General features: G+C 42.1%; 1 protein-coding gene across 5 annotated transcripts in view; it reads left to right on the forward strand.

The window, feature by feature from the left end:
- The window catches only part of PDLIM7 (PDZ and LIM domain 7), a 191,851-nt gene that overhangs the window by 81,586 nt on the left and 84,318 nt on the right, over positions 1 to 25,947 (forward strand). For 4 of the 5 annotated variants that reach the window (XM_073620500.1, XM_073620503.1, XM_073620501.1 and 1 more), the window contains exons 3-5: positions 10,298 to 10,449; positions 10,563 to 10,593; positions 21,684 to 21,886. In XM_073620500.1, coding sequence (XP_073476601.1) covers positions 10,298 to 10,449; positions 10,563 to 10,593; positions 21,684 to 21,886 — 386 coding nt within the window. The remainder of the gene's footprint in view (positions 1 to 10,297; positions 10,450 to 10,562; positions 10,594 to 21,683; positions 21,887 to 25,947) is intronic. The other variant, XM_073620505.1, reaches the window with a different exon arrangement.

The raw sequence follows: 25,947 nt of genomic DNA on the forward strand, positions 1-25,947 counted from the left end.
CGTACCAACACAAGTAGTGTTGGTGCAGCAATCTCCCATGCTGTTCCTTTGTGTTCTGACAGGACTGCTGGAATTACGAACAAGTCGGATTAATGAACAAGCTCCCAGAATGGAACTCGTTCGTAAGTAGGGGACTTGCTGCATCTTGAAGTGAGGAAGTTCCTTCCTGAAAGGTCCTACTTTTTCTACTACATTTTGTCTTCTCTTTCTTCTACAACCCTATAGATGTAGAAACCTCAATGTCCCCTCTACTCATACTCCTACCAAATCCCTCCAGGAACGACTTTTTTTTAAATTGGTGTGGCACCGCAAAGTTGGCGTCGCACCGATTTGAACAGTGCCATTGCTGACAATAGGGTGCGACTTGTCATGCGATTTGACCTGTCAAATTGCATAACTAGTCACTCTAATGTGTATCGGGAATTTAACTGTCACATTGGCTTGTTCTCTCAACCAAACTGTCAAACCATAAAATGGCTGCTGTCATAACTGATGACGAGCAGCATTTTGGGGCTAAGATGCCAGCTTCCTTGGCTGAAAACGATAGGAGGGTTTAGTTCTGCTTTAAAGGGTAAGTTCACCTTTACAGAAAACTCTAAGGTGAACTTACACAGGTCCCCCTCCCAGTCCCGCTGACCTGGACCGCGGTGATCTCCGCTTCTAAGCCCCGGTATATCCAAGCCAGGTGTGGGCTTAAAAATCTTCTCAGCTGAATGACCGGGGGACGTTTTGGAGCATTCTAATTGGTCAGCGCCATCACATGGGCGGTGCTGACCAATCAACAGCCGCATAGTCTGTCCCGTCGGCTATGAAGACGCCGCGTGGATGCAGAGAGGCTTTCTATGTCCTGAGCTTCTGCCGTGGATATACCATATACCAGGGCTTAGAACCGGAGATTGTGGCGGTCCAGGTTAGCCGGACCGGCGGGGGGCGAGGAGGGGGACCTGAGTAAGTTCACCTACAGATTTTACTGTAATGGTGAACTTACACTTTAAAGAAAACCTGCCTGAAAATTATTTTTGCCAGATTAATGTGCTGATCCACTGGTTTATTTACATTCTGAGTTACTGACCCAGAAAAACAGAGCAGTATAGGAGTTATTACTTCAGTTTAAATTAACTTATTAGAGAAATTCTTTTTAAGGTTCTATGTAACCAGATCTCAATGCTAATAGTGGGGTCCTAGTAACAATACCCTAAAATGAGAGGTGTAATCATCGTATGATGGGATCTTCTTGCCGGAGTACTGGCTGGGAAGATGTCATCTGCAGGAGATGTTTTTCCTCCCTGCACAGGTCAGCAGTCTAAATGGCCTGCAAATGTACTCATACACTATGGGCAGCACTACTATAGACTGTCTGTGTTGTCACAGTTGGATTAATAGTGCGCACATTCTGATTCTGTTTGTGCCAGTAATTAATACTTGTGTCGTTCTGGCCACGATGACAACATACAGAAATCTTGGTGTTCTGTTCAGTGAACAAGATTTCCAGATCTAGCACAGCAATATGATTTCTAATAATATATCTTTCTTTTGGAAGCAGCGGTGTGTACAGTTTGTTCCTATTCCCGCCACCCACTCATTGCATGCTTTAAGAATCACACGTTAAAGTCACAGTACATCTGTCCTTTCAATGTCTTGTGTTGCTGGAGCTGGTCGCCAGGCTCACTTGTTGAAAGCTTTTCAGTCATCGGGCGCCTCCCACCATCGCAGCATTTGGCTGCCATGATCAGCTTCACTGCTGTTCACATAGGGCTCTTGAGGATAATGTCTTAAAAAGAATGTATCATTTTAAATGTTTTTTTTTTTTTTTAGATACAACACATGGAAAATAGATCAGTATGATATTTACAATCTTAATACTGTGTGTTTAATGTTTTAAAAGATGGCGTTTGGATTGAATTTCTAAGTTACAAGTCTGTGAGTCAGCTTATTCATGAAAAATATGAATGTATTAGATATAGGGCTGATGTCTTAGCTCATCAGTTTTTATCCAGAGGAGGGTGAATTAGGGTGAGGAAAAGACAAAGCTCTGCCTAGCTTTTAATCTACAAATCTCTAGACTTAAAGGAGGAGGACAGCCAAAGCACGTTTGTTTGTACTGAACTCCTGTGACCCATTTTCAGCAGACAGCGGGCTGAGGTCCACTGTCTGCTGACATCAAAATCTGTCTTAAGATATTTCTTGGCCCAGTCATGACGTTTCAACTTATGTGTCTTGTTCAGTGGTGGTCGGGTTTCAGCCTCCCTTACCTTGACCATGTCTCTGAGCACTGAACATCTTGTACTTCTGGGCACTGCAGGTAGGTTGCAGTTTTGGAATATGACAGCACTGGAGGATAATGGGTTCCTGGCAGCTTCACGTTTGATTCTTCTCAAATCTTTGGCGGTTAATTTGGGTCTTTTTTTCTCAACAAGTTTCTTGCGACCTTGTTGACTATTTGCAACAAAACATTTGATGGTTCTGTGATCACACCCCCAATATCTTAAAGGGGTTGTAAAGTTGTTTTTTTTTTTTTTTTTAAAATAACAAACATGTTATACTTACCTTCACTGTGCAGCTCGTTCTGCACAGAGTGGCCCCGAACCTGGTCTTCTGGGGTCCCTCGGCGGCTGTTTCAGCTCCTCCCCGCAAGCATTTACCACCTTCATGCGAGCTCCCTCGCACGGTGGTGAGTGCTTGCGGGCGCGCTCCCGTGATACAGCCGGCGGCTATAGCCGCTCGCTGTATCACTCGGCCCCGCCCCCCGGCGCGCCGCGTCATCGGATGTGATTGACAGCAGCGCGAGCCAATGGCTGCGCTGCTTTCAATCCATCCACTGCAGCCAATCAGCGACCAGGCTGAGCTGCAATGAAGCTGACGAGGACGAGGAGCGAAGATTCGAGGCGTCAGGTAAGTAAAACGGGGGGGCTGGGGGCGGCGGTACTGTCAAAAGTTTTTTCACCTTAATGCATAGAATGCATTAAGGTGAAAAAATTTTTACCTTTACAACCCCTTTAACAATTTCAAGAGTGCTACATCCCTCTAAAAAAAACTTTTTAAAATGTTTCACTTTTCAGAGTCCGTTAAATCTCTTCTGTGACCCATTTTGCCTGGGGAAAAGAAGCTGCCTAATGATTATGCACACCTTGATATAGGGTGTTTTGATCTCCTTAAGCCACACCCTCCCTCATTACACAAATACACATCATATGATATGCTTAAATCCAATAAGCATTTGCATTTATACAGGTTGGAGTTGGACAATATGCATAAAAATTTTGGATTTGGTCAAAATACTCACTTGCCTAATAATTGTGCACACCGTGTAGTACCTTTCAAATCAATAAGTCCATAGCTGAAATGTAAAGATTGCTTTGGTTCATAAGGTGTATACAAGTATGAGAGCACATGTAGTTGAGCATTTTTGTTAAATAGGAATTATCAGGTGGGAGGGGGAGCACTACCAGCTTGTCCAGGCCAGAGGCCATGATATCTAATATGCTTAGGTTCAGTACTGGGACAGGTTTGTCATGTGCCCAGGACAAGAATGGGGAACTGCACCTCCTCCCCCACTTTTAATACATACTGTAGAATGGGTTTTTCTGACGTGTCAGTGCTCTGCCCCCTTCCTCCGCTGTGCCCAGGGCAGCTGCCCCTCCTACCCACCCTTTGTCCCGGCCCTGCTTAGTCTTTAGGATGAGGGAGCTTAGGGGCAGCAGTTCTTTGTTAAGCCCGGGTTCACATTATACCGGGCTGCGGATCACACATGTGCGCTGTGCGTCCCTGTTCCCCGTTTCAGGGACGAAACAGGGCCGATTCTATGCCTGAATTCGGCCTTGAAACGGAGCCAAATACGCACAGCGTTTTTGTGCAGTGCGCTCCGCAGCCGCCCCAGAGATATGTGAACCGGCTCCATAGGGAGCCAGTCACATTCTCCTGCTATGTGAATTAGATGTGGGGAAATGCACATCTAATTCGCATAGGTGTGAACCCGGGCTAAAGGAAATAAAGAAGTTGCTTTGTATGCACAGTAATACTGTAGTTGTTAATGCTTACTTGTACCCTAATGATTTATGGGAAGTGTGGATTGTAATGGAAGGTCCCTGTAAGGGACTTCTGTAGATACTGATGCCTTAAAGCAGTTGTCATCAACCCTGCCCTCAGGGCCCACTAACTGGCCAGGTTTGCAAGATAACTGAAATACATCACAGGTGATATAATTTGCTGCTCAGTGATTGCAGTATTCTAGTCTGTATCTCCCCAAGGTAATACATAAAACCTGGCCTGTTAGTGGGCCCTGAGGATAGGGTTGATGACCACTGCCTTAAAGGATGATATGGTATTGTGCAGTCTGTTCTTTCATGTTCTGGTGGCCTCTGGGTGGTTATAGCACTGGCTGGTATAATTCCAGGTAGACAGACCTGATGGGGAATGACAACACCAATTTATTGTGGCTCTTGGGAATTGTAGTACCCATTTGGGTTTGTCTTACATTTTCTTTGGGTTTCTCCCATGGAGTTTTGTCTTGACTGAATGCTGCAAATTGATTGTGACAGTAATTTACAAATTGTCTAGCTGACGTTACTATTTGAGTAGGATTTAGATTTTATGTGGTTGTACTCCATGCTTGAATAAGAGCCTGCTTGATGGTTTGAAACTGCGCTCTTTGATATGGAGCATTTACTTGCTGCTGCCTGTTTGCATTTTAATAAAAGAGCCACGGCACTGATCTTTGTCATACTATTTTTATTCCATCTATTTACAAATTTGTATGTTGCTGCAATTTTATTTTCTCACTAGCTATGGAGTCCTCTATATTTTCTACTGTTGCATTTTGAAATGTTTGCATTGGGTAAAAAAAAGCCTTGAATTCCCCCCCCCCTTTTCCCTGCTGGCTGGTCTGGCTGTTTATAATGAGTGACAGAGGAAAAGGATCATTGTGAATAAATGAGACAGGTGGGGAGGGTGTCCCAGTGCTGTCATGTGGCTCCTCCAGAAATGCTGAGCTTGTATAATTCTGAGTTATAAATACTATGCCCTCTTCCCAGCTCATGCACAGGTTGCTGGAACTGCTGCTTCTTTATCTTTTTCAGTCTCCCTCCAGGGGGCTTGTAGATGTACACTGTAGGTGTAGGCTTATAGATAAAAAATTTTGATTTGATTACTTGTTTTTAGAGAACACTTTTATAAAGCTGGTACTGTGAATATGCTTAAAGTGATTGTAAACCCTTACCTTGCAAAACAATCCATTCAGTTTAAAATAGAAATTGAAGGCAAAACATATGTGTATAGATATAAAAAAATATATAAATACCCCTTTTCCCTTTTTTATAAGTGATCACACTCCCTCTGTTCTCAGATGCATAAGAGATAGGGGAGGAGAAACAGCAGCACACTGAGCTTCCCAATGAATGGCTGTGCAGGGAGGTGTGTCAGCAGAAGTCTGATCATTGAAGGAGAGCACACTGAGTTCCCAGCATAGCTAAAGAACTGAGCACGCTGTGTTCTCCTGCTTAGTGTGGTCAGTTTTTAATAGAATAGCAGTGGGACTGGCAGGAACACCAGGGATTTCACACAAAGGAAGCAATACAAAGAGAACAGGACTTTTTCATACAAGTACATGGTAAAGCAGGCATATATCATATGTATGAAATGCTGGGTTTACATATTTCTTGCGTGTTGTTTGTTTGTTTTGTTTTTTTGACTAGAATTGAATTAATTTGTTTTAAGGAATCAAAAACTGTTCCAAAAATCTATTGTTGGAGGTTGACTGTTCATATTTTTACTCAACACAATATGCAATCAGCAATGAATAGTATTCCATCCGCAGGGGGCACTGTACCATTACGTTGTATGGATGGATTTCCACCAGTGCATTGTAACTGAGTGTGCTCATGTTACTACCATATGGACCTGTCATTTCGTTTTTGTATAGAATGACTGGTCAATGTCAGAGTGTGTGTGTGTGTGTTGTGTTTTTTTTTTTTTTTTTTTTGATCCTTTAAAAAAAAAAATATTGAATCTATTCTTCTCTGAGGTGTGTTTACTCTACACTTAGCTTAACCATTGATGCATATCATTGTTGGTTTTTTAGGCTTTTCATTTTCTTATGTTGGTCAGATATTGGCTGATAAGATAAGAGGGCCAAAGAGAGCTGCAGAGCTGGAGGCGTGCCTATGTGTGTCTGAGAATCCAGGAAGTGAATGGGCAGCAGCTTCAGCTGCCCACAGTTAAAATGATTGCAGCCAGACTCAGTGGAGGGAGATTTCTGCAGCATATTTGGCAAGTACAGAATCACAGTATATATAAAATAATATGCAAAGTGGTTGGAGGGACGCTTCAGAATGGCAAAGATGTGAGGAGACTGCAGTTCCTCTTTGGACTGGAAGGTTTTACCCCCTTAATGACCAGGGCGTATTTTTGCGATACGGCCCTGCGTTGTTTTAACTGACAATTGCGCGGTCGTGCGACACTGTACCCAAATAAAATTGATGTCCTTTTTCCCCCACAAATAGAGCTTTCTTTTGCTGGTATTTGATCACCTCTGCGGTTTTTATTTTTTGTGCTAGAAACAAAAAAAGACAGACAATTTTGCAAAAAATTCAATATTTTTTACTTTCTGCTATAAAACACATCCAATAAAAAAATATAAGAAATTCAATTTCTTCGTCAATTTAGGCCAATATATAGTGTGCCACATATTTTTGGTAAAAAAAATCCCAATAAGCGTATATTAATTGGTTTGCGCAAAAGTTATCTCGTTTACAAACTAGGGGATAGATTTATGGCATTTCTATTAATTAATTTTTTTTTTACTAGTAATGGCGGCGATCAGCGTTTTTTTTTTTTTTTTTTTTTTTTTTTTTTTAGCAGGACTGTCACATGGCGGCAGACAGATTGGACACCTAACTTACACTTTTTGGGATCCAGTGACATTATTACAGTGATCAGTGCTAAAAAATATGCATTGTTACTGTACTAATGACACTGGCAGGGAAGGAGTTAACACCAGGGGCGATCAAAGGGTTAAGTGTGTCCCTAGGGTGTGTTTACCAACTGTGTGGGGGACGGACTGACTGGGAGAACAGAGATCCGTGTTCCTACTTAGCAGGAACACAAGATCTCCATGTTCTTCCCTGTCAGAACAGAGATCTGCCTTGTTTACATAGATCTCTGTTCTGCCTCTCTGGGGAACGATCGGCTCCCCCTGTGGCCAATCAGCACGCATGCCCCCAGTGGCTATTGCACGAAACAACGTACAGGTACATTGTTTCGTGCAATAGAGCCGGCCTGCCACAGTATATGTACTGTGGCTGGTTGGCAAGTGGTTAAAGAGGACAATAAACAGCCACTCACCTGATCCAAGATCCAATACTGTGCTCACTTGAGCCGTTTGTTCCACCAGTCTTCGGTCCCCTGTGGCGGCATCTTAACTGTGGGCAACCTGGCTGTGACAGCTTGCTGCTTCAAAGCCCGCTACCAACTGCGCATGCGTGAGCCGAGCTACGGATTGTGAATGATTCCGCAGTCTTCTGGGTCCTCTGACGTGTCTTAGAAGACTGTGGGAAATAAGGGGGAGAAGAACTTCTGGAAGTGGAAGTGGGAGTGGGAACCTGTCAAAACTAGGTACCTGCAATCCCAGGAGGAGCGGGGAAGGAGGCCTTAAAATGGATGTAAACTCAATGTCATCTTTTCTAAACTACTGCCATAGGGGTTATCTATAAGGATATACATACCTCCTGCATGTATCTTTACCTGTCAAATGTCTCCCCTCTGTCTGTTATTAGAGCTGAAAAACTGCATATTCTGTGGGTGGGTCTGTTGTCTGGAGCTCGGTGGGTGGAGTTGTGATGTTAGTAGACTCCCCGCCCACCTCTACACTCCCCTTGTCAATATGCATTTTCTCCTGTGTATATTTCTTACACTGAACTTCTGCTATGATCTCTAACATCCAGTGAAAAGACAGGAAAGTAACCACATGACTTCAGCATGCCAAATCATGCTGAAGTGTGGAACAGCCAATCCTCGCAGAGCTGCTGAAGAAAGGAGTGGATGTCTTAGGCATGTCTTAGGCTAGTGCACGAGATAGTAAATCACCTGTCACTCACCGCAAGGGGGAGGATTTGACAAAGTTTTTCTCAGTTTGTCAAGATTTATCTCACTGAACAATAAAAGAGGATTGCTCAGAGATGGATTAACTCTGTGTGGCAAGACTGGGCTCAAATGATAGGAAATCTTATACTCTACAGTATGATATATATAAAAAAAAAATTCGGGTTTACATCCATTTTAAACCAGAATTACCCCTTTTTGGGTGAATGGAGGTCATTCTGGTGCAGGGCTTCCAACTCCAGTTCTTCAAAGCTAGGATCATCACATTTTTAAGGATTTCACTATGTAACAGCGAATGATTGCTCTTTCTCCAAAATCCTGTCCTCTATTCACCCCTTGCTGATTTGATAGCCCTGCTCTAGAATGCCTATTAATACAGTTTTTGGGAGGGTCAAAAATAGGGTTGCCACCTTATTAATTACATTCTTTGGTTCTGTGGCTGATTAAAGTGGTTGTAAACCCTAGAAAAAAAAAAACTGCAAGAAAAGGGCATAATGAGCTAGTATGCATAGCATACTGGCTCATTATGAATTACTTACTTGGGATCGAAGCCCCTGCAGCCGTCCTCGCACCCCGCTCCGGCGGCCGACATCACTCACAGAGTTACTTCCAGGTATTGCGGGCTCCGGCGCTGTGATTGGCCAGAGCCGCGATGACGTCACTCCTGCGCATGCGCAGGAGCCGCCGGTAATGGCACAGTCTAACTGAAGCAACGGCACGTACGTGTCGTTGCTTCAGTGCGCATGTGCACATGCAAATACAGGGATATCTCCTACACCGTGCAGGTTTAGGAGATATCCAGTGTAGCTACAGGTAAGACTAATTATAGGCTTACCTGTAGCAAAAAGTGGTTGTAAAGGATTTACGAACGCTTTAAGGTGGTAATTGAACTCACTTGGTGCCTTATCTGCATTATATTACCTTCAGAACCTGTGTAATTCATATGTGTTCGGGTTTAAAGGGATGAGGTGGCAACCCTAGTCAACAAAGACCAATAATTGTCTTCTGAGGGTATGATATTTGCTTTGGCACTGATATTTCTGTTTGTAAAGTGTTTGAAAACATTTAGGGCCGGTTCACACCACAAAAACGCAGTCTGGATGCGTTTTTGCATGTGCATTTATAATACGTTTCTGCTGCGTTCTGGTGCGTTTTTTATGCATTTTCAATGCATTTTTTTCCCTCAGTTTCCTGGGTTTTTTTTTTTTTTTTGCTGTAATGTGTTTTTGATTGCCACGTTCCAGTACAGTTCTGTGCAGAAAAAAAGCAGCATGTTCTACATTTTTTTTTTTTTTTTTTTTTTTTTTTTTTCCTGCACAGGAACTGACCGCACTGTTGTGAACTAGGCCATTGTCCATGCGTTTTTTATGCAGGAAAAAAAAGATGCACTGGCTGCATCTGGTGTGAACCGGCCCTAAATCTGCTCCTAGCCCCTCCTTTTGCTGAATGCCCCCATACCTAGCAGCTTGCTATGGGGGCACCTGTGCAGACTCGCTCCTGAGCCACTGCTCTGTCTGTTCATTTAGACGCAGAGCGTGGCTCGGCCCCCCCCCCCCCCCCCCCCATAGCTCTCTCCTCATTGGCTCACTGGCTGTGATTAACAGTAGCGGGAGACAATGACTGCTGTCTCAGCCAATGAGGAGGCAGAGACCCTGCTCTCGTGCACATCGCTGGATCGAGATCGGGCACAGGTAAGTATTAGGGGGGCGGGGGGGGGGGGGGGGGAGACTGTGGACACAGAAGGTTTTTTACTTTCATGCATAGAATGCATGAAGATGAAAAGCCTTGAGCCTTTACAACCACTTTAACTCTTGTCTTTGCTGCTACACTTTTAAAATATTTACATGCAAGGGATAACCAGCAAGGAAGGAGTTAATTGGCACAATATGATATTGTTTTTGTTTATATTGTCTTGTACCCTTAGGGTGGTCATACATACCTCACATTTTGGCCAGTTCCTCCTGAATCAGCTAAAATTTGAGCCATTGGTAGCACTGTTGGCCGAACAATGACTGATTCATACTGTTTACTGTGGATGGGGGAATACATCTGTTTCTCTTTATTTTTTTTTGTTTTTTTTTCATTTGTTTTGTGGCAGTTTAAAAGAAATTGTGTACAGCTTGACAATAGTCTTTAGTATACTTTGCTTTGAACATGATATGTTAACCTTTGCGTTCATGGTGCCTTATCTTCTGTGTTCTAGCTGACACCTGGGGGAAAAGCTGAAGTGACTGGAGTTAATGTGGGGGACTGGTTATTACAGATTGATGGAGAGAACACTACAAATATGACTCATATCGAGGCCCAGAATAAGATCCGAGCCTGCAGCAACAAGCTGGCTTTAGTTCTGAGCAGGTAATGAACATCTGATTGGTAATAACCATTCACAGACGGCAGCAGTCCTTTTTCATTGAAAAAGCGTTTGGATGTTAGAACTGAATAAAATGACATTTGTTTTCTCTCTGCAGGTTCTCACTGGGATTGAGTAATCAGCCAAAGGTAAGTTTCTTTCATGGTTTATACAAGTAGATGAATGGTGCGTGGGTGTTGTATGCATTACTCAAGGAGAGGGAGATAAAAGAGGAGGAATTGAGTCTGTGGTTGTCTTGGATGTGGTTATTTTTATCCATTTGTATCTGTGTATTTTTATCTGTCCTTCCTTTCTATTAGTAGAACTTCAATCTGTCTGCTTTTTCTCTATTGCTGATCTTACATGTATACACAATGACCCTTTCTCTTGTCCCCTTTACGTTATACTGTGGCCCTTTGCCTCTGGCTGTGGCTAGCCTGGCACCAAACTCCTTGCTGCCTGCTGTCAGCATGATTTGCCTTCTTTCCCTCCTCTACTGCATTCCTGGAGCTGCATGTGCCCTTCAGGGTAAACACAGGCTGGTTTAGTCTAAGCTGCTAGAATGCCTCCGGTGATCTCATGGGAACACAGCACTTGAGGAAGATGAATTCTCACTAACATATTACGTGTACTTGGTGCTAACCCAATTTCTGAAAGATATTGAACATGCAATCAGATAGTTGCTATGATACTTTAAAGCTAAGGGACTTTAGTATGGAAACTTTGACCTCCTTCATAGATTATTAAAGTAGAACTGTGGCAATGCTATAAAATCACATATTTGCTGTAGGCTGCCCATACCGGTAACATTCATACCGTACACACTCAGAACAGCCTAGTTCTGCAGTGGGTATCGCCAAGTGTGAACAGGAAGCCTGTAGAAATCATATCAAAGAATAATTACATGTGGCTAGAGACCAATGAGCTGTTATTTACGCAAGCCTGTTTGTGTCCAGGGCAGCTCATCTGTCCCTATCTGCAACAACATGTCGACAGCTGCAGAGCCTCTCAGCCTGTCATTGATTTGTATAGGCTGAGCGTCTGCAGCTGAATGTAAACCCCTGGCTGTACACGCTACAGTAATATGCTGATTGGGGTGGTATAAAGCTTTAAATGGCAATTTGAATGAGCCCCAACACTCTTTTTTTTTTTTTTTTTTTTTTTTTTTAAGTACCCATTAAACATTTTGTAAATAACGGTTCCAGCCAGTAGAACTATCACAAAGGCACTTCCTTTTAAAGGGTGACATCACTCTTCTATCTGCAATAAAATCACTAAATTGTTGTTCCCCTTGCTGCTGCTGAAGCTGCTTAAGCTTAGTGCTCACTATCAGGTTTTACTGGGTTGAACAAAACAAAAACCTGACAGCTCAGGTCGGAGCCGCTGTACTAACGATCCAACGTTCATACAGCGATCCCCCCTACTGAGCTATTTTGTACTGACAGGGGACGCACTCCACCCCCAGAACACTCCGATCAGCGCTCTCACTCTCAGCCATTGGTTGAGATTGCTGATCAGGAGCTGGTTGACTACTGGGTTTCCAGCATGTTCCTCTGACAGAAGCCAGCCAAACATCCGGCTTCTGTCAGACTGGCTGTCATACCGACGGGCCAAATGTCGGATGTTTTTTATTAAACCGGCCGGTGTTGCTCAGCAATCGGTCTGTGTGTAGTAGGCTTTAGAGGTTGGCACCATTGATAATCTTATCAATGAATAGCCATGCCTGGCTTCACCTACATCCAATTAAATTGACAGAACATTGCTCTATCTGCAGGAGCTTAGGGAAATGGTGTATAATCTCTGTGCAGTTCCTCCTATCCCCTCCCGCATGGTCTAGTAGGGTACATGAGAAATTCAGCGTCTCAGCTGATTCAACCATTATCAGTTTACATTTCTTTTATGTCGTTTACCAAAATAACTTGCATTAAAAATGCCTGTTTATCACTTGAAGAAAAAATGTGGAGGTTCAAAGTTTAATCCATAAAATAGTAGAGCAATCAATGAATATGTACAAGGTGACACATATCGTGTTGCCCATTGCACTCGCTAGATTTGGCCTTCTCTTTCACTAAGCTTTATTGGTGTAAGTAAAGATGTGAGTTTCTGACTGGAATCAGTCTTGAGACTAGTTGGTGAAAACAATCATTTCACTGTATGGATGACTGAGAGCAACACGGAGCTGAGACCTGAAATTGTGTCCAGAAAACCATTTAAGTGGATTGCTCAGTTGCCAGGAATACATCACTATGTTGATTACCCTCAGAAATCACTTGAAACATGGACACATATCAAGTCTTTCATAAAATTTAACACATTTTCAACATATGTATGACCTGCATCCACTACTCCTAATATAATGTATGTGTGTATAGACTTTTTAACCATCTCAGTACAGGGCATTTTAACCCCCTTCCTGCCCAAGCCATTTTTCAGCTTTCAGCGCTGTCACATTTTGAATGGCAATTGCGCGGTCATGCAACACTGTACCCAAATGAAATTCTTGTTACCTTTTCCCCACAAATAGAGCATTATTTTGGTGGTATTTGATCACATCTGCGGTTTTTATTTTTGCGCTATAAACAAAAGAAGAGGGACAAGTTTGAAAAAAACTATTTTTTTTTTACTTTTTGTTATAATATCCATTTTTTTTTTTTTTTTTTTTATAAACAAATTTTTTCCTCAGTTTAGGCCGATACTTATTCTTCTACATATTTTTGGTAAAAAAAAATTGCAATAAGCGTATATTGATTGGTTTGCGCAAAATTTATAGTGTCTACAAAATAGAGGATAGATTTATAGCATATATATATATATATATATATATATATATATATATATATATATATATATATATATATATATATATATATATATATATATATATATATATATATTTTTTTTTTTTTTTATTGTGGCAGACACTTTTGACACATTTTTGGGACCATTCACATTTATACAGCGATCCGTGCTATAAAAATGCACTGATTACTGTATAAATGTGACTGTCAGGGAACGGGTTAACACTAGGGGGTGATTTGAGGGGTTAACTGTGTTCCTAGGGAATGTTTCTAACTGAAGGGGGAGGGGACTCATAAGGGGAGGAGACCAATCTGTATTGCTCTGTACTGAGAACACAGATCGGTCTCCTCTCCTCTCTGACAGGACGTGGATCTGTGTGTTTACACACACAGATCCACGTCCTGCCGTGTTACTGGGCAATCGCGTGTGCCGGTGGACATCGCGGCCGCCGGGCACGTGTATCGGGTGCCCAGTGACTCGCGCTCCCTGGTGGGTAGGGAAGACGAAGGCGTCATATGACGCCCTCCCAGAAAGAGAGAGCCGCGCCACCTGGCCATCATATGACAGCCAGCGGGCAGCAAGCGGTTAAAGACCTGTCTGAAGCCAGACTGATATTAACCACTTCAGCCCCTGAAGGATTTACCCCCTTCCTGACCAGAGCACTTTTTGCAATACGGCACTGCGTCGCTTTAACTGACAATTGCGCGGTCGTGCAACGTTGCACCCAAACAAAATTGATGTCCTTTTTTTTTCCCATAAATGGAGCTTTTTTTTGGTGGTATTTGATCACCTCTGCAGTTTTTATTTTTTGTGCTATAAACAAAAAAAGAGTGACAATTTAAAAAAAAAAAAGCAATTTTTTTTTTACTTTTTGCTATAATAAATATCCCCAAAAAATATATAAAAAAAACTAATTTCTTCCTCATTTTAGGCCGATATGTATTCTTCTACATTTTTTTTGATAAAAATTGCAATAAGCGTATATTGATTGGTTTGCGCAAAATGTATATACATCCACAAAATAGAGGATAGCTTTATGGCATTTTTTATTATTAATTTTTTTTTTTTTTATTAGTAATGGTGGCGATTTTTAAAAATGTATTTTTTTTTTTTTTTTATCGTGACTGCGACATTGCGGCGGACACATCAGACACTTTTGACACTATTTTGGGACCATTGACATTTATACAGTGATCAGTGCTAAAAAAAAATGCACTGATTACTGGGTAAATGACACAGGGAAGGGGTTAAACACTAGGAGACGATCAAGGAGTTACCTGTGTTCCCTCACTGTGTTCTAACTGTAGGGGGGATGGGCTCACTATAACATGACAGAGATCACTGCTCCCGATCACTGGGAGCAGTAGATCCCTGTCATGTTGCTAGGCAGAACAGGAAAATGCCTTGTTTACATAGGCATCAGTGGCGGAATTATAGGGTCGCTGAAATCACCATGGCGACCGGGCCCCTTGCTGCAGGGGGCCCTGTACTCTTCGATAGGAGGAACGGCAGGGGCGGCTGAGACTGAGCTCCTTGATCGTCAGCCGAACTGTAATCGGCACTGACTGTGCAGGGAGCTTGTCAAAGTGAAAGCACAGTTTGTCCTGTGCTCTTTGTCTCCCCCTACAATGCAGTACCCGGCAGGAAGAGCTAAGGTAAAGAAGGTCTGCCATTTTTTTAATAAGACTATCTATCTACTGTGTGTGTGTATGCATATGTGTGTGAGTGTGCATGAGTTTATTAGTGGCAGTGTGTCCATAAGGGCGCACAGGCGCCACCCCCTCTCTCCAGCCACCCCTTCCCTCTATGACCAATGGATAGATTCATGCATAGCATGAATCTATCCATGGCCACCGCTACCACCCCCATATTTAGGTGTCCGGGCTCATTTCGGGCGCCGGGCGCCTGAATTACAGCGGCGAGGGGTGTTTTTGAAGCACCTGATTAGAGCCATAGGCTCTAATAGGCTTCAAAATAGGTGAACTGCGAGTACCATGCTTGGCGCTCACAGTCCACCCAGGTGTGTTAGAAAAGCAAATTAATATTCACTTTCCTAACACTGAACCGCCTTTCCACCAATCAGGTGTGCGGGTCTGTTACCCGTCACCTGATTGGCTGAAACAATAGGCACGGCTATTGGACGCCTATCAGGAGGAGAGGACGGGAGATGAGGACGACAGGACACGCCTGGAGGACCCCGCTCATGGTTGTCACCTGCTGCCCCACTGAGACAGGGTAAGTGCTGGGCAGACGGCGGGCGGGATTCACAGTGGCAGCATTCGATGGCACAGTTGCAGCATTTAATGGGCACAGTGGCAGCATTTGATGGCGCAGTGGCGGCGTTGGTGTATATGTGCGTGCGTGTGTATGTATGTATATGTGTGTGTGTGTGTGTGTGTGTATATATATATATATATATATATATATATATATATATATATATATATATATATATATATATATATATATATATATTATATTCAGAACCAATTTTTTTTATATTTATTTATTGCTTGTTCATAGTACCAGAAAAAAAATAATTCTGTTCCCCCGAAAAGCGATCCATGCTCATTTCGCTTTTCAGAGGCATTTGACAGCCGGTAAAGAGGCATTATGTTGCCTACTGACCGCCTGTTTTAACCCCTTAAATGCATCATCACTATCCCGCAACTGCATGCAGTGCACACAGTTGCGAGGTGGTTGCAGTGCAGCCTCATTCACCTAGGGGTATACCTCAAGGGTGCCCTGACTGGAAAAAGATTAAGAAACACCGACATAGAGGAACTGATTCCTTTATATGCAGCCACCCACTTGTGACCAACCCTGTTGTTCCGCCATCGGGCTCGGAGGAAAGGGCCCTGTCCGGGGGTCAGGGGGGCCCTTCATGGTTTCTTGCATCAGGACCCTGAAGGTTCCAGTTACGCCACTGATAGGCATCTCCCCGTTCTGCCTCTTCATGTCAGGATCGCGGTCCACCGGCAGACATCGAGTCCACGGAACCCGCGGGCACGTTCACACAGCGTACGGCGGGTGTGTGCCCACTAGCCGGGGATTTAAAGGGGACGTACAGGTATGCCCATTTGCGCAGCCTTACCATTGTGCCGGCGTACATCGTCGTGCGCTGGTCAGCAAGCGGTTAAAGAATGTTGCATGCAGTTACTTTAACATTTAGACTAGAGCACTTACCTCCATTCTCTTCATCCTTTTTAAATGGATGCTATCAAAATTAAACAAGCTTATAAAGTACAATATAAACATAGCTCAATTGTTGGTCTACTGGTTGACAGTTGCTAAAGCACTGTTTAATTATAAATTGGCATTTGTTTTTCATAAAATACTTGTTTTCTCCATTTTTTTTTGCATCTCAGTACTACTGATCTCCTCCATTACTTCTTAGGGCTGCAATAAAACTATTTATTAATTATTAATTTAAAAAAGATATAATTTTTGCAGTATCTAAAATCCTAGACCTCTCCCCACTTAATACATTGTCCTGAAGTTTGACTTTAAGCTTTTTAAAGTGAATACTGGCTATTATGAGACATAAAATTAGTAGTGTTTACAAAATAAAGAAGCAGACTCACACCATGTTTGATGCATCTGCTGAAATTTTAATGGTGGATCAAATGTATCTTTAGTTGACTGCTAAATGACAGTTGCTGTGATGAGCCCTTTGTATAGTTGTGAATTTTATATGACAATGAGAACAAAATAGAGATAACATGACAACCTGATTGCTAAATTGGCAACAATTAACAATATCAGGGAAAGTTTTGAATAGACTATCTCACTTTAGAAAGCAGTGTGAACATTTTAGGTCAGTGTATGAAAGCATCAGGAACAGGAAGGATTTTTTCTCCCTCACTGCAGTGTAACAAATATTGGGCTTCTAGTTCAAATTGTGGTTACTCAGGGCAATCAGATTTTATTTTATTTTTTTACCTCCAAAGCTATATCCAAAATCTGATTGGTCTGGATAACTACACCTTGTACTAATTTATTAAAGGGTTTCTAAAGCAAAGATTAAAAAAAAGTTATAGTTACCTGCTCTGTGCAAGGTAAGTATAACATTTTTTGCACAGAACAGCCCCAATTCTCTTCTTTTTGGGTCTCCTGCCGGTGGTCCTGGCTCCTCCCCCTGCCAAGTGCCTTCATAGCAAGCCTCCTGCAATTGCGGCACTTGAGCAGGCTTGTACCAGAGCGGCACTCTGCATGTCCATTTACACATGGAGCTTTGCTCGGCCCTGCCTCCCACTCTTTCCTCATTGGCTCAATGGCTGTGATTGACAGCAACAGGAACCAATGGCTCCTGCTGCTGTGTGAGCCAATGATGAGAGTAAGACCCAGGGGAGCCTGGATTGCTGGATCAAGATGGGGCTCAGATAAGTATAAGGAGGGGCTGGGGGGTGTAGAGCTGCATCCAGAAGTTTTTTTTTTTTTTTTTTTTTTTTAACCTTCATGCAGATGGAATAAAGAAATCTGAAGGTGGTATTAGACTGCAATAGTCACAGATATGTACCACATTGGCTAGAGCAGGATTAGGCAACCTTAAAGAGGTAGAGATCTACCTGAACAACATGTGAGGAGTCAAAGATCACCGGGCACAGTATCGCCTCCTCACACCTGATTTAAAACTCTAATTACTGTACTACCATGTCGCATAGCACGGCAATCTTGTGTTTAAATCAGGTGATAAGGAGGCAACATATCGCCTCCTCGCCACCTGCCAACACACTTGGATCACTTTTCAAAGGAGCAGCAGTGCCTGCTGCACTTGTGAATGGGGGGTGGGGTGTTAAAACCCTGCAGTTGGTTTGCGGTTTTACCTCCCCCAATCCCTACCACCTTTACCTGCTGAGGCTGCCTGCTTTAACCCCTTGTTTGCTGTACTGCACAAGGTTGCAGGGCACTTACAGAATGGCCTCATTCGCTTGAATGGATCATACTTGGCAGGCGCTACACCCACCAACCATGATGGGGGTGTATAACTCCTGGTGCGGCTGCAACATATGTACACCCCTGGCCACTGCAGCTAAAGGCAGTGTGGTTGGGGCAAGGATGATAAAAATATGTTTTTACTTTTGGGTTTTACCACCCACCAAACTGCAAATATAATCGGAAAATTACTGAGCCCCCTAATAAGGCTACATTCACACTGAGGTCCTGCAGTTTACCTGCACCGCAGTACATCTGCAACTTTCCTGGGTTAGCTGCGCTTTGCCACAGACCTCTTTTTTTATTTTCTGCAGGTGTGGTTTACTTCCTGAAAGCGCACCAAAAAAGTACACTGCACTCACGATGTGGGTAAACCTCAGCACATCAGTGTGAATGCAGCCCTATACAATTATGCCCAGTGTATTGCTTCACACTGACCTGAAGATCTCTTCTTTCCTGCTGCTGGCACCACTTTGGAGAACGCTAGCCAAGATAAGAGGTGGAGTGCAGTTAGTATCACTCTGCATGGGACGGGAACCAGCACTACAGAGGAGGCATAGGCCTATGCGGCTCTTGCTCCCTACAACAGCTCCAACTTTACAAGTAGTCTCTCTTGCACTTTTTTGTTTTGATGCTCTGGGATGGTGGGTCAGCAGGCCCAGACAGCGATTTACCGGTCACCTGTCTGCGATCTACAGGTTGCTGACCCCCCAGGCTAGAATCTGTTCTATACATACGATATATGGCAATTGTTACAGTGGATTCAAGGATATTCTTTAGATGTCTTTTGACCTATTCAATTTTTAGAGGTCTTTAACTCATTCCCATTTGTCACTCAGGGACTAAGATCCTGTGAGAATGGACGTCTCAAGTTCTGATATATAATAGAGTTAAACAGCATAAAGTCCATCCTGACATCGCCATAAACTGGTTTTCATTTTAAACTATTTTTTGGCTTTTCTCTTTATAAAAGCTAAAATGATTGAAGTATGTTGTTATGTACTTTGCATGATGGGTTTAAGGTGACTTTCCAGGATGTCACCGTGATTTTAATAGAAAAGAATATTGCAAATAGGATTTCAGTCTGTAGATATGGTATAACAGATGTGAGAGTTTGGGGAACATTCTGCATAGACATTTCAATGCAGGTTATTTGGGCTTCATGAACTGGGTCCTTAAAGTGGAGGTCCAACCTGACAAAAAAATGTAAAAGTCAGCAGCTACAAATACTGTAGATGCTAACTTTTAATATAAGGACTGTCCAGGGATCCTGCGATGTCGGCACCCCAAGCCAATTCGTCCATCGGCTTCTGGTGCAGGTCTCAGCATTGCAAGGTTTCCTACTGTGCAAGCGCAAGTTGTGTTGTGCTTTCTGAATGGTCCCGTTTTCTTCTTGGACACGCACAGGTCCCAAAAGGCAGCAGGGGGAAGGAGGAGGGGCTGGACATGACATAGATCGCTATGCGGCGATCTTACCAGGACGTGGCAGCGGGTACCTGTCAAAATTGGGTACCCCCCCCAAAAAAAAGTGTCAAATGTGGCAGTGGAGGGTGCGAACAAGCGGAGCTTCCCCTTTTGGGTGGGGCTCCGCTTTAAATTTTCATATTTATTTTATGTCCGCTCCCCCATATTTTTACCTATAAAATGTGTTGGATTTGTTGAATTTTCTGCTTTATGGTATTATCAGAAGTATGTCATTTTGTTAGGTTTAGGAGAAAGTTGGGGTTAGGTTAACACTTGTTTTCCATTATTAAAGTGATTGAAAAGGATCGTTTTTTTTGTTTTGTTTTTTTTGTTTTTTTTTTTATAAATAATAAACATGTTCCACTGTGCAGCTCGTTTTGCACAGAGTGGCCCCGAACATCCTCTTCTGAGGTCCCTGGTGGCTCTCGCTGCTCCTCCCTGCATCAGAAAACCCCCTAGGAGAAGCGCTCTCCCGAGGGGGTTACCTTGCGGGCGCGCTTCCGAGTCCAGCATTTGTGTCCACAGACACGAATGCCGGACTCAGCCCCACCCCCTGGCGCCAGCGTCATTGGATTTGATTGATGGGGAGCCAATGGCTGCACTGCTATCAATTTAGCCAGTCAGGACTTGAGACACCAGCTAGAGCTGGTGTGCTCACCCCCGGCGCGAGAAAAGGAGGGTTCAGGTAATAAAAACGGGGCCACTGGGGGGCTGCTGCACTGCTAGAGGTTTTTCACCTCAATGCATACAATGCATTGAGGTGAAAAACCACAAAGGTTTACAACCCCTTTAAGTTGCCTTAGGCTAAATGGTACATTTTATGAGTTGATGTGAGTTTTTGGGCTAGGTTTGTGTTTAGGCCCAATTTTAGGTCTAAGGGCTTAAAGGTTAACGTAACGACTTCCAGACCGCCCACCGCACATAAACTGTGGAAGGGCGGCCCGGCTGCGCAAAAATTCCTTACCTGTACGTCATTTTGTGCATGGGATACTGTTGGCGCACGAGTGGAACTCCGTTTTGAAAGGTTTAACAGTCAGTTAATTAAGTTAGTTTTTTGGGTGTGAAATGTGTCCATAATTATGAGTGTGTGCCAAAATATTACCAACAATTTTAGCCTCCAGTGTGAAATCTATGTAGTCAGTCATTAGTGCTGAAATTACTTTTTCCTAAAATTTCGGTGCCACAAGCAGCCAGACATGCCTAAAATGCGCCAAACGGCTACATAATTGATTTTAGCTTTTAAAAATAGACTTTAAAGCAAAAAATAAACCAAATATTTAAAGTTATTATATTGTAAATAAGATAATAAAAAACTGAAACTGTCTTCACACATGCTCGTCCAATTAAATGGGATGGTCAGTTATCCTTTATATTACATACAAAGGTTGTCTGTTTAAAGGTGACTCCTCTATTTACAGCTCAATCTGTGGGGTCATATTATTTCAATTGAGCCTTCTCAGGAAAAAAAAGTCAAGAGCAGTTATATTACAGGCATATTTACTCAATATAGTTATATTGTCCCACTTTTGTTCATCTTAACTAGAAAAAAAAGTTAAAGATAAAACATTGTATATTGTAGTTTAAAAGTGTTTATTTCTACTCTAATATTGCTACTGGATGTAATATAAATTGTATTTGACGTTTTGTTATGCCAAGGACTTCATTCAGTACGTAGTGTGAAAAATGGGTCTCAAGCATCAGATTAGCTGGCTGCAACAAACAAGAACAACTCTTCTTGCCAACCAATTCCTTTTCTTACTTTTCAAAAAAGTAAAAAAATTACAATTGGAATAATTTGTAGTTTATTCCTGTTTTAAGTTTATGTGCAATTTCCCTTGTTTTTTTTTTGTATTGGTTGTGTGTTCCTTTGTGTTTAACTTGCATCACTGCATGCACTAAAACCTTGTCTGTCCTCCTCTCTTTCTGATAACATTTTCACCATTCTTAAAGAATTAGTGTGAGTGATGGTGGGAGGGGTGGGGCACAGAATGCACAGTATGGCTGCATGATGCTTGGTTTGTCCCCTTGTCTTCTTCCAAAGGGTGTGCTTACTCCTGATACCCAAGCCGTGAAGTATAATTTTGCACCAAGCACAGCTCTGAACAAAACCGCCCGGCCGTTTGGTGCCGGGACACCACCCCCAGACAACTCTCGGGCAGCTCAGGTCACCAAGGCAGTGACTTACAACCCCCCTCCACCATCCTATACCAACAACCAAACATCCCGAGCCCAGCATCAGAACGGGTATGTGAATGCCTTTGGCAGTGAGTCTTTAGAACTGTATACAGCACACACTATTGTTTTTTTTGTCTGTTTTAAGATCTGTTACGAGAAACAAATTATATTGTTATTAAATAAAAAAACAAGACTAAATTGTTGTGAGCCTTAAATTTAATGGGCTAAATTATAGCTACAATGCTGTGAAAAAGTTCTTGCCCCCTTTCTGATTATTATTATTTTTTTTTTTGCATAATTGTCACACTTAAATGACTGAGATCATCAAACAAATTTTATTATTACACAAAGATAACCCAAGTAAATACAAAATGCAGTTTTTAAATGATGTTTTCATTTATTAAGGCAAAAAAGCTGTCCAAACCTGCCAGGCTTTATGTGAAAAAGTAATTGCCCCGTAAACTTAATAACTGGTTGTGCCACCCTTGGCGGCAACAACTGCAATCAAACATTTGCGATAACTGGCATTGAGTCTTTCACATTGCTGTGGAGCAATTTTGTCCCACTCTTCTTTGCAGAATTGTTTTCATTCAGCCACATTGGAGGGTTTTCCTGCATGAACGGCCTGTGTAAGGTCATAATTCAGCATCTCTATTGGATTTAAGTCCAGGCTTCGACTAGGCCACTCCAAAACCAAAATTTTGCTTTGTTTGAACCATTTGGAGGTGGACTTGCTGTTGTGTTTTGGATCATTGTCCTGCTGGATAACCCAAGTGCACTTGAGCTTGAGGTCACGAACTGATGGCCGGACATTCTTCTTTAGGATTTTCTGGTAGAGAATTCATGGTTCCATCAATTATGGTAAGTTGTCCAGGTCCTGAAGCTGAAAAGCAGCCCCAGACCATCACGCTACCACCACCTTGTCTGACTGTTGGTATGATGTTCTTGTTATGAAATGCTGTATTAGTTTTATGCCAGATGTAACGGGACGCACACCTTCCAAAAAGTTTAATTTTTGTCTCATCAGTCCACAGAATATTTGCCTAAAAGTCTTGGGGATAGTCAAGATGTTTTTTGGTAAATGTGAGATGAGCCTTTTGTGTTCTTTCTGGTCAGCAGTGGCTTTGGCCTTGGAACTCTACCATGGATGCCATTTTTGCCCAGTCTTTCTTATTGTTGAATCATGAACACTTATCTTACCCAAGGCAAGTGAGGCCTGCAGTTCTTTAGATGATGATCTGGGTTCTATTCTGACGTCCTGGATGAGTCGCCATCATGCTCTTGGAGTAATTTTTGTAGGCCGGCCACTCCTGGGAAGGTTCATTACTGTTCCAAGTTATCTCCATTTATGGATAATGGCTCTCCCCATGGTTCACTGGAGTTCCAAAGCCTTAGAAATGGCTTTGAAACCCTTCCTAGACCGATACATGTACATTACTTTGTTTCTAATCTGTTCTTGAATTTTTTTAGATTGTGGCATGATGTGTGGCTCTTTGATCTGTTAGCGTGCTTCACATTGTCAGACAGCTTCTATTTATGTGGTTTCTTGATTCAACAGGTCTGGCAGTAATCAGGCCTGGGTGTGGCAAGTGAAATTTAACTCAGCGTTCCAAAAAATTGTGGTTAATCAGTTCATTCACCATTCAGCATGGGAGGGGGCAATTACACAGGGCCAGACAGGTTTGAACAGCTTTTTTCCCTTAATAAATGAAATAATAATTTAAAAACTGCATCTTGGATTTACTCGGGTTATCTATGTGTAATATTAAAATTTGTTTGATAATCTGAATCATTTAATTGTGAGAAATATGCAAAAAGATGAAAAATCAGGAACGGGGCAAATACTTTTTCACAGCACTGTATATGTTAGTTGTATTCCATTTTGGAGTATAGGATTAAATATTGTATATAATATTGTTTTGTTTTCATCCTGTTTGAGAAAAGCTAGAATGGCCTTATTATTTATGTTGTCTGATATATTTTACCTGAAGTGTAAGTCTAGTAAAAACTTTTTTTTAGTTATGGATTAGTGGGGAGGGATTATTTTTTCTGGTCTTTGTGGCATGATGGGGAATGTAAATTTCCCCAAAGTTAGGGTAATCCCACCTCACAGCTTTCTTTGGCAATTTTGCTTCCATTGGATTTTTCCCCTCGTCTGTTCTGTTGAGGGCAGTAAAAAATTAGATTTCCCCTCACTTTTTCACCAGGAGAGGAAATATGGACACATCCCCCTACTAAGAACCCAACAACAAAAACAGAGGTTCTAACCTTTTTTCCCTCTCCATCCAAAACTAAAACAACTTCCATTTTCCTTTTTTAAATATCTCTTTTTAAAGCACGACATTGTAAAGATATTCTTTGATGTTTGATTGCTATAAGGACATATCCATAGATTGCATGTATGGTTATCATCATATTACATGGGTATGCAGACCACACCACTGTGACCGAAGTAACTTGAGCAACCTGCATGACATTCATATTTGGATTACTGCCTGTGACACCATGGTAATTGATAGTTGGATAGTAAACAACTGGCTATGCTTTGGTATTTATTATTCAGCTGAATGCATTAGCTTTTAAAATTTGATAAACATTTAAAAAATGTATGGTCCATTCCAGTTAAAGATAGGTTCCATGTGGAGGCACTGTAGGAACCCTCATATATTTTACCTTGTTTGATAGTTCTCTTGATTATAGTTATTTCTTTAACACTCTTGAAAATAGGAACACATATTTGGGTTTTTCTCAAGCAGAATTTCTCAAATTTGCCCTCATGCTTCAGCAGCAGTGTTTTGTGTTTTTCCTGATAAGAATACAAGGAAGTATGATTACTTAGTTCAAGCTGTGATAGATACATGACTTCCAAAGAGGAAATCCACAAAATATGCTAGGATACTCCATCTGATCATACCTGAGGGGGATTTCATACAGTTAGACTGATTTCTTAACGGTAATAACAGTTGCAGTAGATGACCTTGGGAACTACACTTTTGAAAAATGTACTTGGTTTGAAAGTCCACAGATCTGACAATGAACACTAACTAGCGTGGGGTATTGTATCTTTAATTTGTGGTGCCTTACTATGGGAGACATTTTTGAAAAAAATATAAAGACTGTGTAGGGGGGACACATGTCATTTTGACGAGCCATTGCTTATATCCTCCCAATGCTGCTCTGAAACTTTACTTCCAACATGACTTGCAATCTAAAGCCCGGTAAAATTTTGTACGACAAACGATCTGCTGATTTTCTTATTGTTGATCATGGACACTGATCTTACCTGAGGCAAGTGAGGCCTGCAGTTCTTTAGATGTTGTTCTGGGTCCCTTTATGACCTCCTGGATGAGTCGCCGTCATGCTCTTGGAGTAATTTTTGTGGGCCACTGTAGGCCACTTTTGTAGCCACTCCTAGGAAGGTTCACTACTGTTCCAAGTTTTCTCCATTTATGGATAATGGCTCTCCCTCCCAGACTATAACATTTTTGTCGGATGTGAACACAATGTCCTGTTTTTGTCTGAAAAAAATTGTAAGAGCAAGACTACACATGCTCAGAAATGAAACAATACATACAAAACTGTTCATCACATTACGTCACTTCTGAAGTTGAATTCTGTCGTACGAGAATTTTTGTATGGTGAGTAATCTCTTCACTTTCAACATGAGACTAGCATGCAACAAAAAACAGAGGAACGTTGGTCCGAAAATTTAATCGTGTATACGGGGCTTAAGACTTGTCTGGATTCATGTCAGTTTGCTTTCTGCTCTGACTCAGGGTAAAAGAATTTGATCAAATGTGTATGGGGTTTACTAAATCGTGTGGAATAAAGAGGAACCAGGCATTAGTGCCAGGCAGAAGTCAGTAGGACCACTTCTACTGATTTTGTATGTGCTTCCGAAGTCCAGAATAACATTTTTTTTTTTTGCCATAATGGGGCCAAAAGCTAAGAGACTTGAATTTATGAAATAACATCCCTTAGGCTATGAGATGTGAAAGCACACTTATTCAGTCCCATGTCAGTTTTCTTTCCAGCATATGTTTGTTATAGCCATTGAGTCAAAATAACAGAGACTGAAAATAGGCCATTTCTGCTTCATCTTTTGTAACATGCTACATGGTACACCCATA

This window comes from Aquarana catesbeiana, linkage group LG03, assembly GCF_042186555.1.
Source record: "Aquarana catesbeiana isolate 2022-GZ linkage group LG03, ASM4218655v1, whole genome shotgun sequence".
NCBI classification, from domain to species: Eukaryota; Metazoa; Chordata; class Amphibia; order Anura; family Ranidae; genus Aquarana; species Aquarana catesbeiana.